This window comes from Sciurus vulgaris (assembly GCF_902686455.1).
Source record: "Sciurus vulgaris genome assembly, chromosome: 18".
Lineage (NCBI taxonomy): Eukaryota > Metazoa > Chordata > Mammalia > Rodentia > Sciuridae > Sciurus > Sciurus vulgaris.
The window spans coordinates 486577-503898 of record NC_136479.1 but is presented as its reverse complement, the minus strand read 5'-3'; the positions used below and the strand labels follow the sequence as shown (position 1 = coordinate 503898).

The 17322-nt window shown below is 50.8% G+C and overlaps 1 protein-coding gene across 2 annotated transcripts in view; it reads right to left on the bottom strand.

The window, feature by feature from the left end:
• Window positions 1-17322, bottom strand: part of RAB40C (RAB40C, member RAS oncogene family) — a 62005-nt gene that overhangs the window by 20889 nt on the left and 23794 nt on the right. Inside the window, exons 1-2 of one of the 2 annotated variants that reach the window (XM_079121673.1) lie at window positions 12053-12096; window positions 11800-11980 (exon numbers count right to left, since the gene is read on the bottom strand). In XM_079121673.1, coding sequence (XP_078977799.1) covers window positions 11800-11941 — 142 coding nt within the window. In that variant the 5' untranslated portion in view covers window positions 11942-11980; window positions 12053-12096. Of the gene's footprint in view, window positions 1-11799; window positions 12097-17322 lie in introns of those variants that run through there. The other variant, XM_079121672.1, reaches the window with a different exon arrangement.

The following is a 17322-nucleotide window of genomic DNA, read 5'->3' as shown; positions in this document are numbered from 1 at the left end:
TCTTTAGGTCACAGTGATGAAAAAGCTGATCAAAACAGTGTTCTACTTGGAAGCATAGCCAGCAGTTGCAATCTTTGGCCCAGACTGAGCCATAATTTTGGAAATGCAATGGATGAGCTGGCTCTGAAAACAGTGAACACAGTGGGCTCTGGAAGCCTAGTGGGAATCAATGCCATGGATAGCCCCATGTGAGAATCATGCAAAGAGCATGCTCTGGAGTCTGGCACTATGGCTGAGAAAACGATGCAACTTGAGGAATTCCTAAAGTCCGTGCACCAGGTCCCTGGGCTCCCGAATCCTATTGTTTCAGACAGCATCATTTTGCCAGGAGCACAGTGGGGATATCCTACTTCTGCCACCACATGCAGAGAGAAGCAAATATTCATTTCCCCACCATGGTAATGTGGATTGAAACCAGGGTTTTGCACATGCTAGGTGAATACATTTTTTTTTTTTTTTTTTTTTTTTGGTACCAAGGATTGAATGCAGGGGCACTTAACCACCGAGCCACTTCCCCAGCTCTTTTTTATATTTTATTTAGAGACAAGGTCTTGCTCAGTTGCTTAGGGCCTCACTAAGTTGCTTAGGCTGGCTTTGAACTCACAATCCTCCTGCCTCAGCCTCCCAAATTGCTGGGATTATAGGTATACACTACCATGCCCGACAAGAAGCAAGCATTCTTGTTTTTTGGGGGGTACTGGGGATTGAACTCAGAGGCACTCAACCGCTAAGCCACATCCCCAGTACTATTTTGTATTTTATTTAGAGATAGGGTCTTACTGAGTTGCTTAGTGCTTTGCTGTTGCTGAGAGTGGCTTTGAACTTTTGATCCTTCTGCCTCAGTCTCCCGAGTCATTGGGATTACAGGCATGCGCCACCGTGCTCTGTAAAGAAGCAAGTATTCTTAAATCTTTGTATTCCCTTTTCTTGGGTATTGATGAACAGTGGTTTAATGTTATAAATTTAAGTTTGTAGAACAATTTTAAGAAAGAAATGGATTAGAGTAGGGTGCAGTTGGCTCAGGCCCATAAACTTAGCTACTCAGGAGACTGAGACAGAGAACTCCAAGTTCAAGGCCAGCCTGGGCAACTTGATAAGACCCTGTCTCAAAAAGAGTGAGCAGGTGGTGCTGGTGATGTAGGTCAATAGTAAAGTAACCCTTGATTCAATCCCCAGTAACAAAAAGAAAAGAATGAGAACAGGTTAGTTCATAGGGCAAAGTGAAGATGGCTGTTGAGATGGAATATTCTCCTGGATTCTCTGGGTGGACCTGGTTCATTTACATGACTCCTTAAAAGCCTCATATAAGTTAGTTAGATCAGACAGAAGGAAGTGGAAAGATTCGAAGCATGAGAGGGACGTGACCCACTGCTGCCAGTCCTAAAGATGGAGGAAGTAGTCACAGGTATAGAAAGCAGGTGACCTCTAATGGCTGGTGCCCAGTCTATAGCTAGTAAATACACAGGAATTCCAGTCCTATAACTACAGAAAACCGAATTCTGCTAACAACCCAAAAAGCGAGGAATCAGACTCTCCTCCAGATCCTGCAGAAAGCAATGCACCTGCCAACAACCTGAACCTTGATTAGCTCAGGAAAGTTGGGGTCAGATTTACAATCTCCAGCACTGAAAGGTAACATGATACAGCATCAAGAGAAAAGAAACAGAATGGTGTAAACATTACTAAAGACTACTTACTGCAGCACTGTTTTATTATAAATCACTAGATACAAAGTAAAAATATTTCCACTGGGGAATGGTTAAATAGCAAAAAGTGGCTCCAGAGGATGAAACTGTTCTATGGCTGTTACAAAGAAACAGGCATCCTACCACCACCCTGGCTGAAATGAAAGGGTAGAGGATCCTGCCAGGGAAAAACCGTTCAACTGCTTGGAAAACTGTGGGTATCTTTCGAGGCTGAGCATATGCATGCCCTGCAACCAGCACGTCCACTCCTGGGCACATCCCTCATTGAAATGCATAGACAGTTTGCCAAAAGTGTGTGAGAATTTTTGCAAGTACACTCTTCAGAACAACCCAAAGACAGAAGCCATCCAAAAGCCCATCTATAGAACAGAACTAGGCACCATGGTCTGTACACATGGGAGCCACACAGCACAGAGAAGGGAGGGCACTAACCATGACAAGGTACAACTCCCTCCCAGGAAATGTCGGATGAAGCCATACAGGAGAGGTTCATATATGTGACTCCATTCTACAGAAGATCTAGAAAATGAAGCAAATCCACAGTGACACAAAGATCACCAGTTGCCTGGTCCCAGAGTGGGCAGGAGTGGTCTACAGGAGGACTGTGTGTGGCATCAGTTTCTAAATGTGAAAAGCTGTCAACACTCCTTGAATTCCAAACTTTAAATGCAAACAAGTATTTTGTACATAAATTATACCTCAAGAGAGTTACTAAGAGATAAAAAATTTGATAGTATCAAATATTGGCCATGAAGTTTAGCGACTAGAACTCTCATGCGTTGCTGATGAGAATACAAAGTGAGAGAGTCACATTTTCTTTCTTTCCTTCCTTCCTTCCTTTTTTTCTTTCTTTTCTTTTGGTTCTGGGAATTGAACCCAGGGGTGCTCTACTATTAAGCTACATTCCCGATGCTTTTCATTTTTAAATTTTTTTGAGGCAGAATCTTGCCAAGTTGCTGAAGGTCTTGTTAAGTGCAATCCTCCTACCTTGGTCTCCCAAGTCACTGGGATTACAGGGGTACACCACCACATCTGGCTTTGCTGGGCCATTTTTAAGAAATCGTCACACTGTTGTAATAAAAGATAAAAACGGTTGGGGAATTCAAACCCTTCTGTTCCCACAGACAACAACCCTGACTTCACTCACTTGCTGATAATGAGTTTAGCTGTCTATGTCACACTTAGGCACCAGAATTCTTCCAAAAGTTCAATATATTAATTCCTTAAATGGGGTGTGGTGGTGCACACCTATAATCCCAGCATCTCGGGAGGCTGAGGCAGGAGGATCACAAATTCAAAGTCAGCCTCATAGGCCCTAAGCAACTTAGTGAGACCCTGTAGCTAAACTAAAATAAAAAGGGCTGGGGATGTGGCTTAGTGATTAAGTGCCCTTGGGTACAATTCCTGGTACTACTACTACTACTATTACTACTCATCATCAGCAGCAGCACCATCCATGCTTAATAGAAGTCATTCAAGAAGCTGATGGGACTAGGAAATAGCTCAGTGGTACAGTGCTGGCCCAACAAGCACAAGACCCTCAGTTCAATCCCCAGCACTGTGGTGGGGAAGAGGAAGGAGAAGGAGAAGAAGGAGGAGGAGGAGGAGAAAAAGAAGGAAGAAAGAAGAAAAGAAGAAGAAGGAAGAAAGAAGAGGAAGGAAGAAAGAAGAGGAAGGAAGAAAGAAGAGGAAGGAAGAAAGAAGAGGAAGGAAGAAAGGAGGAGGAGGAGGAGGAGGAGGAGAAGGAAGAAAGAAGAAAAGAAGGAAGAAAGAAGGAGGAGGAGGAGGAGGAAGAAAGAAGAAAGAAGAAAAGAAGGAAGAAGAAGAAGAAGAGGAGGAGGAGAAAGAAAAAGAAGAAAGAAAGAAAGAAAGAAAGAAAGAAAGAAAGAAAGAAAGAAAGAAAGGAAAGAAGAAGAAAGAAGGAAGAAGATTAAGATTGTTGATGTAATACCTCTCTCCACTAAGAGAAGCAGGGCTATGCTGAGGGATGCAGGTCACAGTAAAGGCTCAGAGTTGCCTGATGGGGCCCCACATGCAGGGGGAGCTATGTGAACACCAACCAGTAAAGGAACAGAACCTCGAGTCCATACAGACACTTAACATACAAAGATGTTTCTGACTTATGGCAGCATAGGGAGGAGACAAGCCACCAACAGGGAGACACTACTTCATAGTTGAGGTGAAGGAATACCACTGAACATCCACCAACCCCACCAGGGCAGGATCAGGCAGGTGCAAGAGGCACCCCAGAGCTCCAGGACTGAAGACAGGTCTGCAGCCTGCTCCGTGCTGTTTAGCAGGGCTCTTCTGCTCATGGGTCTCTTAGGCCCTGCAACAGTGGTGTGGCAGACCTCAGCCTGAAGAATACTGCGAAGGCATGGGCACCACATCTGGGCCAAGTCTGATGACATAGTCACCCCTCAGAGCAAGGCTCGTGACATGGAGTATAGCAAGGAGCCTCAGCAGTGATCTTGGTTCCTTTGGCCACATTCCCCTCTCCTGTAGCAGCAATTTTCTGGACCCAAGCAGAGAACCGTGGCAGCCTATTATGGTTTGGATAGCTCCTGTGTTAATGCAGGAATGTTCAAAGGTGAAATGATTGGCTTGTGAGAGCTGTAAACTAACCAATCCATTCTTGTTTGAATGAACCACCTTGGTGTTAACTGTAGGCAAGTGCGGCAAGGCATGGCTGAATGAAGTGGGTCAATGGGGGCACTTCCTGGAAGGATTCTTTCCCTTTCTCCCTTTGCTTACTGGCTGCCATGAACAGATCAATGTTCCTCCACCACTTCCTTCCACCATGATATTGTGCCTCACCTTAGGCCCAGAGCAAAGGATCTGATGACCATGAGCTAAACCTCTAAACCATGAGCCCAAATAAAAGTTTCCTCCTCTAATTTGATCTTGTCATACACTGTTCTTTAGTAACAGTGACAAAAAGCTGATTAACACATATAGCCCAATAAATGTCATTTCGTTCATTTAGTCCTTAAGCCCGTTCAAAGTGTCTTAAATCCCAATGTAATTCATCCTATACAGAAACCGTCCCAGTTAGGTGTCATGCAGATTGGACAAAGAGGCACTCGCCCTGCCCTGGCCCAGGAAGAGAAGTGAGAGCCTTGCAACGCTGGGAGGAGCCCCAGGAACCAGGCTACACAATGCTACCATGTACTGCTGGAAGGACCAAGCCCACTTCAGCAGTGGTGCTGTCCCTACCTGTGCCAACAAAAGTCTATCACCAGACCTAGCTCTCTGTCCCAGGCTGACATTAATTCCCTGGTTCAGTGGTTCTGGCAACTGGCTATTTACTCTGAATCATTCTGCCAATTGTACGTTTCTTGCCCCTTTCCAGAACTCAGCTCTTCTTCCACCCTCTGATCTTTCAAAGATCATGGGATGGACATCCTCACTCACGATGGGGACACCTTTCACCAGGGTTAGTCAGAGGTACCAGGAGCACATGTCATCCATGCAGAGATTTAAATTCTTCACAGATATTTTGGCTTTAGGATCATGGCCACTGTGAAGACGGTAGAGGCCACTGCAGACCTGGGCAGCCCTCTCTGTCATCTAATATACAACCAACTCTTTCTTGCACCCAGAAGCCCTTTCTGTGGCTCAAAGCTTCCCTGACATGGAACACTAGACATAGTTTGGTTATAAGACTTCTCCAAGGTGGATACAGTGGCCACACCTAATCCGAGCAGCTCATGAGGCTGAGGCAGGAAGATCACAGGTGCGAAGGCAACCCCAGCAACTTACTGAAACCTCGTCCCCAAAAAATAAAATAAAAGGGTAGGGATATGCCTCAGTGATTAATCACCCTTGGGTTCAATAACTAGTACCAAAAAAAAAAAAAAAAGGCTCCTCCAGACACCACTGCCTGCCCACCTCTCCTCCCTTGATGCCATTCTGAGGGCCTGGCTGAGGATTGCTTCCCCCTGCTTTAGAAGTACCTGCCACTTACCAGGCAGTCAATGCTTGGCCATGTCTCATCATGCCCTGCTATCTTCCTGCTCATGCCCTCATGTCCTTGACACCCCCTCATCCTTGCCCTGTCCTTTCCTCTACCTTCTGAAAGACAAACACCCACAGACTAATGCTGTGTTCAACACTCTGACTGTAACAACGAGCTGGGCACTATGGACATCAGCATCTCCCCTCATTACCGGGCCAGCAGCTAGCACACATCTTTTACCCTGTTAAATTCAAAGTCAAAGTTTACCTTATTTACATCTGTTAGCAAAAGGACTCACAGGACCCACTTTTTCATGCATCTTCTGCTTAAGCATGATCTCACAGGCCTAGATCTTGGCTCAGTCAGCCCCTCTCCCCCTGCCTTTGTGGCTGCTGGTCCCTAACACTCTCTTTACAGCCTGGTGGTCAGCAGGCCTAACTAGCCACCTTCACTTTCCTCTTGCATTTGTTTTCTTTTTGTGGTACTGAGGACTGAACCCAGGGTTCTCTACCACTGAGCCATATCCCAAGTCGCTTTCAATTGTAAATTCTGAGATTCTGAGACAGGGTTTCCCTAAGTTGCGGATGCTGGACTCAAACTTGGGAATCCTCCTTCTGCCTCAGCCTCCAGAGGTGCTGGGATCAGAAGCCCCGCTCCCACCCACATCCTGCTCCTCTTGCATTCTTTTTGCAGCTTTTTCCCAGTCAGAATTTGGATGCCAAAGACCTTTCCTTATGTTCTCATGTGATAGAGGACATTGTCCTGGCCAAAATGGCCCCCATGCCCCACCACACCCATGTGGCCAGGAGTCCATCCTAGATGCTGCCCACCAGAAGGGCCTGGGTGCAGCTCTGTCCCTTTCCTGTTCTACATGCACTTGCCACAGGCTTCAGACCCAGGTAAGCAGCAGTTTTCCTGGGATCAGCAATTTCACACCTTTCCAGCTACAATCTTCAAGCAGAACAGGAGGCAAAAGGACCCCCAAGGACCAGATCTTTCCTTTTGTGTCCTTCTCACCAACTTCTCAGCTTCCTGATGTGGTTTTCTTCCTGAAACAGTGTTAAGTTTAGTTCATTATCCAAGACACAGTCACATAGAAGGAAAAGATGCCAGTATGTATACACAACACAAAAATTCCAACTGGTACCACACAACTCTGCACAAGAGCTAGCTGGACTTGCTGTGTACCTGCCACTTAAGCATTTGCTGTGTCACCCAAAAGAATTTATGACAATGCTAAAGACCCAGGAAAACACAATTAAGTATTCTACCTACTAACTGTTTTCTGAAAATTTAGGAAAGGCTGTGTTAATGCTATTTACAAAGCAGCACAATTAGCATAATTTGATAGCACAGACATGGAAATCTGTCCTAACAGGGGCAGGTGGGACAAGATAATGGCAAAGAGGTAAAAGGAAAAACCTTGCCACGTACAGACAGACCTACTAGTGGCCTCTGCAAACCTGCTGCTCCTGTTCATGGCTCTGGAGCCTGGCCATGATGGGAACACCTGGGAGGGAGGTAGAAAGGCTACAGAGGACAGAGGGGCAGTGGTTGCTGGTCCCAGGTCCCAGGCGCCTGCCCAGGATGGTAGGAAAGCAAAAGGAAAAAGGAAGCTTCGTTTGCAGTTAAGAACTCTCACTGGCCCCCAGCAACACTGCCTGGGGCCAGCACTGGTCTTCTCCCCCAAGGCCCTTGAGCAAGCTGTCCTTGCCTGCCTTCCTCTAAACCTGGCTAACAGTGGCCTTCCTACTTGCGGAGCTTAGGGAGGACCTGAGCACTTTGGTGAACTTCAGCAGCTCCCATGCTTGAGGACCACTGGTCTGGCTTACTCTTCCTGCCCACCCTGGGTCTCACTTCAGATGCCCCCTCCTCCAGGAAGCTATGCTTGACCCTCTGCCAGGTCTGCCTCTGTAGACTCTCATCATGTCCCAACATGCTTCGCCTCCCCCAGCCTGTGGCACCTCCCCCAGCCTGCTGCGTCACATCTTAAAGGGTCTCTTCCTTGTTGTTCTCAAGCCTGGTGGACTCTGGGGAGGACAGCATATGTCACAGAGTTGGAAGGTCAGCACCTGAAAGGCCTAACCTGCCTTCAGAGTAATTGTAATAGTCCATCAAAAAGTTCCAATTATGCCAGATGCTTGTAATCCCAGTGGCTCTGGAGGTAGAGACAGAAGGATGGCAAGTTCAAGTCAGCCTCAGCAACTTAGCAAGGCCCTAAGCAACTCAGTGAGATCCCATCTCTAAATAAAATATAAAAAGGGCTAGGGAAGTAGCTCAGTAGCAAAGTGACCTTGGGTTCAATTCCTAGTACCAAAAAAAAAAAAAAAAAAAAAGGTGCCAATTAGCTAGGCATGGTATCACACACTTATAATTCCAGCAATGTGGGAAGCTAAGGAGGATCACAAGTTTGAGACCAGACTCAGCAACTTACTGAGATCCTGTCTCAAAATAAAAAATGGAAAAAAAAAAAAAAAAAAAAAAAAGAAAGAAAAGAAAAAAGGAAAGCTGCGATGTAGCTCAGTGCTAAAGCAAAAGTGTCATTATGCTCAATCCCTAGCACCACACACACAAAAGTGCCAACTCCTGAGTGAGGGGCGCAGCTAGTGGGAAAGCACTTGTCTCATATGGGTAAGGTTCTGGGTTCTTATCCCCAGCGCTGCAAAAAAAGAAGTTCCAACTCCAAACAATGATGTGGGTTCCCAGAAGCAGGCAGGGGTCAAGGTGGAGCTGGGAAAGGTCCTCTGAGGTCAACTTCTCAAAGGTCTCAAGCAGTGTACAGAAGCAGTGGGTACGCATTAACCAGTCCCAACACCAGAAGTGAAGATGGGGCAAGGAGAGAAGAGCCATATTCCTCTGCTACTCCACTGTTTGAGGTCTGTCTACCTCCCTCCAAATGAGAAGGCTACAACCAGGAACAGTGACCATACTGCTCTCGACAGCAGCAGTCTCTCTGCCTCTCTGAGCCTCAGTTCCTCATCTGTAAAATGGGGGAAACAACACCTCTCTTACAAGGTGGTGGCAAAGATCAAATGAGGAATAAAGAGAACCACTCAGTAGTGTGCTGGGGACACATCACACGTTGGAGGCATTAGCTGTTACCATGGTGATTGCTCCTGTTCCTCCTGAGGCCAAAGCGCTACCACAAAACTTTGTTTATAACACAGGACCCTGACAAATTAGACCAAGAAACCCAGACCTGAGCACCCAGCCAAATAAAGAACGAACAAATGTGAGGGGTTGCCATGGTGACCATGTGACCAGCACCAAGCAATAGTCCCAGGAAGCCGTGCACAGGCTGTCCATTCACTTAAAAACACACTGAGTTAGCACTCCCAAATGCAAACCTGGTGCGAGCACATAAGGCGACAGATGAGAACATGGGATACTTGACCTAAAGACGTTTTCTGACTCAGGGAAAAACTGCTCAGAGGAGCACTTCGAGCTTCCCCTAGAATCTGCACTTCGGAGAGAAACAAGCTTTGAATAAGAGTGGAAGGCGATCTCTGGACTGGCCTCTGGGTCGCTGATATGGCACTCTGGCCCTGGCTCCTACAGGGAGTTCACAGCTTGCCTAGGACACAGGCACATAGTGTCTTCACTTTGGGGGAATAGCATCATTTGGTCCCACAAACATATCTATAACCACAAGGCCCCAACATTCATAGCAAACCTCCATGTCAGCCTTGCTCTGTTCATAATACCCTGCCTCCCTCCTAACTCCCTGGGCTCAATGGACAAGGCACCACTCAGAAGCTTCCACCAATACTGACTCCCAAAGGAACAGGGGACTCATCTCACTAACCCACACAAATCTTCCAGGCTGTAGGCATACAAATCACATCAGACTTTCCTGGAGGCCCCTAACACTCAGGGAAGTTTTGTAGGAACCCAGTAGGAGGATGTAACTACCTTAACTGAGGAGGAACAAGGACAGGCTTGTGTTCTGCAGTGGGATGCTTCCTGGGTTCAAGTGTGAGTACCCAGCATACTGCCTCAAAACCAACACAGACCCAACACCCCAGGGCCACACCTAAGCACCACCAGCAGCAGGCCAGTGAGTAGAAGCTGCTCACAGGAAGCACACCCTCCCCTGATGACTCCCAAAACCAAGTAGAGATGCTTTTGCCAGAAAGCAAATGCCCCTGTGGATAACCAGGTGGAATATCTATTTGGTGTCCTATTCTGACCCAAACAGAGTAGGACCATTCCTCTAAAACCACTGCTACATACTAGGAGAAAGGGAAACCAAAGTTTCACAGAGATGCAAAACCAAGACCCCACAGGTGTGGGCACCTGGACAAAGCATCACACTGCCACTGCTCCAAGAGGCCGTTGTGATGACACGAGTGTTTGTGAAGCTGGAGCTGGAACTTGCTTGTGTACTTGTCTGACGAACAAGCTACACCTGCCTTCAAGAAAGGTAAGTGATCCAGCTGTGATCAGGAAGGACTGGGTCACCCTGCAGAAGCATGCCCCTCACTAGATGGGGACCTGCCTGCCACCTGATTAAAGGAACCAGACAAGTTTAGGCCAAGAACAAGAAACTGGAAACATACACACAAGGCACTTCTACTAACAAAGGGGAAAGAGAAATATTCACCTATTCTTTATAGAGCAACTAGAAATCCAAAGCTCCTAACTACCACAAATCTTTCAGATAGCAGCAAACTTACACAGTACTGAATCCTGAGAACCAGCAGCTTTGGAACTTCCAAACTCCCAACATTCTCCCTAAGGAGGCCAAAGTGTTTGTTTTCAGACCCACCAAGTTCACCCTGTGACAAACACTCTCAGGGTCAGCAAGCTGAAGCTCTGACAAGGAGCACTCCTGGTGCTGGGCATGTCTCAACTTCAAGAGCCCTGGACACTGATACCACCAACTTGACATTGCAGGACACGGTCAGGGGCAGAAGTGTGCCCTGGCCCTGCCATCAGTCTAGTGCAGACTTTCCGCGCCACTTCCAGCAGATGGACCCCTGTGATACAAGCCCACCATGTCTTGTAGATCTCCACATTTTATGCACTACAAGTTCCACTTTGTTGAACATATTGCAGGAAGACACAGCAGCCTGACAAAGGGAACAGAAAAGAAAGAAGAGTCCTATCTCTCCAGCTAGTGACTGTGTGTGCATGAGATGGAGTTGGTGGACTAGCCAGTGGAACTGAACTGAGCCTCAGAAACACAAGTTAACATCCCTGAGAAAACACTAATCCCCTATAAAGCCCAACCCCACCTGCACTCCTGCATTAACCTCCTGGGAGTCTGGTGCCAGGAAGTGACAGCACTACTGGAAAAACAACCTGATCACCTATCTGAGCAGGAGGATAACCCCTGGAATGTCAAGTACTAGTCAAGGGGGCCTAGCTGGTCCCCTTAGATATGGGTCCCCCCACCTAAAAACAAACCCATGGCTCTTCCTCTCTGACCCTTGGAGAAATCTGCTCTAGGCTGAGACCAAGAGCAGGGGCTTCAGGAGTTGGCACTGCTGCTCAAAAGGTAGGGCCCTCTGCACCGGTCCAGCTGAGGAGCACCCTTGACAAATCCTAAAACCAAGGGGTGGGAGACACCACGCCCACACTCAGCTGCCCGCGGGCAAGCGATTCAGCAAACTGCAAATGCTCAGGGCAGTCGGAGAGGACTGACAAGAGCCCAAGAAACAAAGCAAGAAGGCAGAGAACAAGCACAGGAAAGCACAATCAGGCGAGACAGCACTTCCAGAGCACGAAAGGGGCTTTGAAAGGCTGGATGCTGACTGGCCACCAGCTCCTCTGGAATCAGGAGCCCCCGACCTTCTGAAGACACACCCTGACGGCCCCCGCCACCGCGCACCACGCGTTCTGCTTACACACCTGCCCCCGAGGCAGGCTCGGGCAAGCGCTGGTGATGCAATCCACCTTGTGTACTGGAGCCATGCACCCGGAAGTTAAAGGGATGTTTAATAACATCGCTGCCGGGGTGTTTCCTCCGCGCGAGCGGCAGGCAGCCCGAGCGGAGCCCTCGCGGGCGGCGCGGCCGGACTGCCCCTCGCGCAGAGCCAGCCGCGCCCGACCAGGCCCCGCCGGCCCCCGCCGCACGGTCCGGGCCTCGGCCGGCTCGCGGCGCGCCCTCCTCCCGCCAGGCCGCCGCCCTACCGTTGCTGTAGGCGTATGGGGACTCGGCCGCGCCGTCCTGCAGGCTCTCCAGGATCTCGCCCTTGCCCACGTCGCTGTCGCCCACCAGCAGAAACTTGAGCAGGTAGTCGTAGCTCTTCACCGGGCTGCCCTGGGAGCCCATCCTCCCGCCCGCCGCGGCCCACCGGCGCCGCCGCCGGACCTGCGGGCGGAGGCGGGTGAGCGGCTCGGGGACCGCCGCGAAGGCCCCGACCGCCCGGCCGCTCCACCTCACCTCAGCCTCGCCGCCTTCGCCGCCGCCGCCCGCCGCTTCCCGCACAGCGCCGCGCAGCACCGCCGCCCCGCCCCCGGCCACGCCGCCGCCATTGGCCGCCAACCGCCTGCCCTCCGCGGACCATTGGTCGGACCGCCCGTCCGTCACGTCAGCCCCACCCCCCCATGCTGCCCACACAGAGCCGCGGAGCCTCCGGTTGCCCGCCCCCTCGCCGCCCCGCCCTGACCCCTAGCCGTCGCCATTGGCCATCCGCCGTCCCCTTTCCCGAGGATGTTGGCCGGGCCGCCAGTCCTTCACAACCGACAGCCCTCGCCGTTTCCCACACACCGTTGCGGGGTCAGCGAACGCCCCGCCTCGACACCGTCGCCATTGGGTACTCGCCTCCCGCTTTTCCTGAACCATTGGTCCCGCTTCACGTCCGTCAGCATTACCACCTCCCGCGGCGTCCCAGGGAGCCCCGGCAGCCCCGCCCACGAGCCGACAACACCTCTCGCACTCCCGGGTCCCCCTCGGCCAGCACCAAAGAACCATTGGGCGGCCCGCACGTCGATCGCGCCCGAAAGGCCCGCCCCCTCCCTAACTTTCGTCAATCAGGTGCCTGGAACTCAGGGCAGTTTCCACGCGCCGCCGGCCCTCGGTGGAGGCCACGTGACTGCATCCAGGACTATCGAGTCCTCTGGTAAGCTGCGCCCGCTTCTCTGAGATTCGCAGAGGGCGTCGCCTCAAGCACGTTGGCCCGGTTCGCAGGGCGGAGACGGCCAGTAGACCCTCGGAGGTTCGGGGGCGGGACCTCCGCCAGCGCGCCGGACTTTGGCGGCAGCGCGCAGGCCCGCGGCTGACCGCCGCGCGTTGGGGCAGCCTTCTCCGCGTGAAGCCGCCGGGCCGGGTCGGGTCCGGGGAGCCTGCGGCAGCTGCCACGCACAGGGCGGGCCGAGGGTCATCGCTAGCCGCTTACGTGAGAAGGCATTTGCACGAGGCACGTACGTAACGACTTGTAGCTCAAAAGTGGAGCGCCGTCCGTCAGCACTGAGACCTGTGCGTGAACGTCCTTAGGAAACCTCCCGAAGACCCACCAGATCATTGGTAAAACACGGTAGAGCGTTTTGCCCGTCAACAGGTACGGAGTACTGATCCGCGAGTGAAGCTTAAAACCACACATGATGTAATTCCACTTATTTGTAATGTCCAGAAAGGCCAATCCGTAGACAAAAAGTAGGGTAGTAAATGTCAGGAGCTGGGGGAGAGGGCACCCGTGCCCTTAACGGTTCAGGATTCTTTTGACTGGTGGTAGTCATGCCACTTGGTGAGGTTACTGAAAGTCAAAGTGGTGTGCTCAAAATGGGTGAATTTTATGACATATGATACCGAAAAAAAACCCCAAAAAGTCATCAAAGCTGACCCAAGTGCAGCCTTTCAGAATAAAGTGCTACTGCTGCATGTGATCACAGGACGATTCAGGCTTCCTGGAAAGAGATCTGTGCAGAAGCAGCAGTCATGTCATTACAATGACCATGTGCCTGAGGGCACCAGAGGAGGCCCCAGCTCCAACACCTCTCGGGTCTGCCTGGCAGACAAGGACCGGCAAGAACCTCCTTCCCCAGCAGCAGGTGCTCTTTACACCCCTGGATGAGCAGCACCACACTCGAGTGACCCTCCCTGCTGTCCAAAGCTGAAAATGTGAACTTTACTGAGTGCCAAGCCGCAGGGACACTGCAGCTTGTTTCATGAGGTGCTGGAGGTTTTTGTGAGAGCTGTCCCTCCAGTGGGTGGCAGCACCAGGTGAGTGAGCTGCTGAGCCTTTCTCACCTGCTTTCAAGGAGAGGATTTCCTGGTGTCCTTGACCAGGGTGGGCAGGACACCGGCTTCTGGGTCCTGGTGGCTAGAGCCACACCATGGCCTCCAAACGGAGCTGAGCTCAGCTCACTCTTAATCCCAAAGGAGCCCAGTTCTTGCCTGTGTCTTAGCTCAGACCACGGTCTTTTGCCCAGAAGTGGCCGTTCCCTGGACATGGGGTTACAGTAGACATGGCATCAGTGCTTGCAGAAGGGCAGTATACACAATGCACACTGTGTTCACAGACCAGCAGCCAAGCAGGCAGTCTTGGCCCTGAGCTGTTGGGGGTTGTGGGAGGCTGAGTACCCAGAGAGACCAGGGACTGAGCATTCACAACCTAGCTGGCCGAGGAAGGCCTCTTCTACAGAGGTCACTTTGCCCAGACAGGAGCCCAGCCTCTGGCCTGGCCCTGACCCCTGCAGCAGCTGTGATGTTTTTGAGGGTCCATGATCTGGGAGGGAGGTTGGTGAGACTCTGACTCCCCTTTGTACAGACACAAAAATCACAAATACCTGTGAAGGTTAATTTTGGGCATCACCTTGATTGTATTGTGGAATATGGGGAGAGCTGATGGAGCCTTATTCTAGGTGTGTCCAGAGGAGCGTGGCCTGAGAGTCTGAGTGGATGGCACCATTCAGTTTGCTGGGGAACCAGAGGAAGCAAACAGCAAAGGTGCAGTGGTCTCTGCTGGACTCAAGACACACCCTTCTCCTGCCTTAGACATCAGGACTCCAGGTTCTCTGGCCTTTGGACCCTAGTACTGAGCCCAGTGGCCCGACAGAGTTCTGGGGCCTTTAGTCTCTGAGGTTACACAATAGCTTCCCTGGTTCTGAGGCCTTTGGACTTGAACTGAGCCACTCGTACCAGTGTCCCAGGATTCTAGCTTATAGATTGCCTGTCAGGGGATTTGTTGGCAGCCAAAATCACATGAGTCAGTTCCCTGGTAAATCCTCTCCCATACACCTACACTGTCACACTAAATAACAGAGAACTGGACATGTGGTACACACCTGTGGTCGAGCTACCCAGTGGGCAAGTTCAAGGCCAGCCTCAGCAATTTAGCAAGGCCATCTTGAAAAAGGACTGTGGGCATAGCTCAGTGGCAGAGCACTTGCCTAGCATGCAGGAGGCTTTGGGTTCAATCCCTTGTACAAAAAGAAAAGAAAAACCAGAGATACTTCAAATAATAGTATTTATTTAGGAATGAGTATTGTGAACATCTACAGCCATAGTAAACTGCGTTTTCACAGCTATTGAGGTAAGGAGAAGCCTTGTCATATGTGTGGTCCTGGGGGTGGACCAGGCAGTGCTCTGCCACTGTGCTACAGCTCCAGGCTGCCATTTTCTCATTTTGAGATGGTCTCACTACGTTGCCCAGACTTGCTTCAAACTTGCAATCCAGTCAGACTTCACAGTAGCTGGGGTCACAGGCATGTGCCACCATGCCCATCTCTAAGGGGGTGCTTCAAAAGGCAAGGATGAGGATTACGTATGCTGTTATGGAACAGCAATCCTTGGCCAGAAGGACGATATCAGTCTGAGGTGGAACACGAAATGGCTGGGCAGAAGTCCTTGCAGAAGCACATTTGGTATGAGGTCCTGGTTCTGACAGTGTTGTGGTGACTGCTGTGGGGAACCCCTGGTGTCTGGAGAAGTGGGCCAGTCGAAGGAAGGGGTCTGGTGGATGAAGGAGCTGGCCTCTCATTCAGGTGCAAGAATGTTCTGGGGTGCAACAAGTGCCAGAGAAGGCCTGGGCCCAAGGAGCCTAGGGAGGGACAGGACACCATCCCTGCTGCTTAGGGACCTCAGGCCAAGGGTGAAGCAGCCAGTGAATGTGCAGGCAAGGCCTCCTGTTAGGAATCCCTGGTCAGCCTCACCCTCCTGAGCAGCATCTGAGAAAGGATGCTGACAGTCTCCCTTTCAGCTTCTATACCACTAGCTTTGGATAAGGACTAGGGCCAGACTCCACTTGAGCCCTGTCTAAGTGAGGGGCAAGGGCGACAAAGGGAGACGTCAGGGGGTTTTGTTCTTCCCCTCCAGGCTACCTGCTGTGGTTCAGATGTATCCCCTAAGAGTTCATGCGTTGGACACCTAATCCTCAAATGCATAGTGGTGATGGGGTGGTGCTTTTGAGAGATAATTAGGATTAGATGAAATCAAAAGAGTGGGGTACCATGATGGCATTAGTGGCTTTATAAGAAGATACTTGAGCTGGGCACCATGACAGTTCAGGAAGCTGAGGCAGGAGGATGGCAAATTTGAGGCCAGCCTTGGCAACTTAATGAGACCCTGTCTCAAAAAATAAAAAGGGCTGAGGATGTAGCTCAGTGATAAAGTGTCCCTAGGTTCAATGCTCAGTACTACAAAAAAGAGAAAGACTGAGCTGCTACGCCTCCTGTCCTGCCCCATGATGCCCTGTACCACATTCTAATACACAGTGCCACATCAGACACCATCACCTTGCTCCTGGACTTCCCGCCTCAGATCCATGACTCAAATAAACCTTTACTCTTTATAAATCACTCAGTCTCAGGTATTTTGTAACAGCAGCAGAAAATAGACTAAGACCATTTCTTCACTGCCTTCTGGGCCACATCGCCAACCCTTACAAGGGTCTGGGCCTGACCCACTGGGGCAAACAAACTTTGGCCTCTGAAGTTGTGTGTCCAGGAAGCTTAGAGAGCACCCACAAAAGTTCCAGTTACTCAGGAGCCCTGGCCCAAGCCTGGTGCCAAGGATAGGCCCCACTAACATCCCACACATGGACAGAGCTAGTGGACACTGCAGCTAGCAGCGAGAGAATGGGGGACAGGCTTTCCACATGGCTGCAGGTGGTTTACATATAACTTGCTAATTATGAGGGGCAGTGGGGAAGCTTGGCACAGCTCCTGGTCAGTCATGTTCACAGCACCAAAGGTAGACAAATGGACACAATGTGTTCCCAAGGTGACACCCTGTCAAGGACAGCATGCCACAAATGAGAACCATGAGGCACACCAAATATGCCACTCCTCTGCAGGTGGCGGCTCCCGATGACTGAGGTAACCAGTGTTCTCACACAGAGGATGACAGCTGCCAAGCAAGTTCTGTGACAGGGCCACACAGCACGGGGCTGAGGGGCAGGAACCTTGCCTGACGGGAGCCTCAGGAATGGTGAAGGGATCGACAGGGCAGCCAGGCGTGGTGGGGAGGGAACAGGCAGGCTGTGTGACAGCCCCTGTGCCCCTGAGCCCCAGCAGCCGGAGGCCGGTGGCCAGGTCAGAGGCTTCTGTAGTTGAGCCAGAAGCTGCCACAGCTCCTGAAAGGCAGCCCCAAGCACCACAGGTGTCAAAGGCCACTTTGAGCAGGCTTTTGGTGGACAGAATCCCAGGAAAGTCCCTTTGGCACTCCCCAGCTGGTCTCCACTGACCCCTGGGAGAGAACCAGGACAGGGAGTT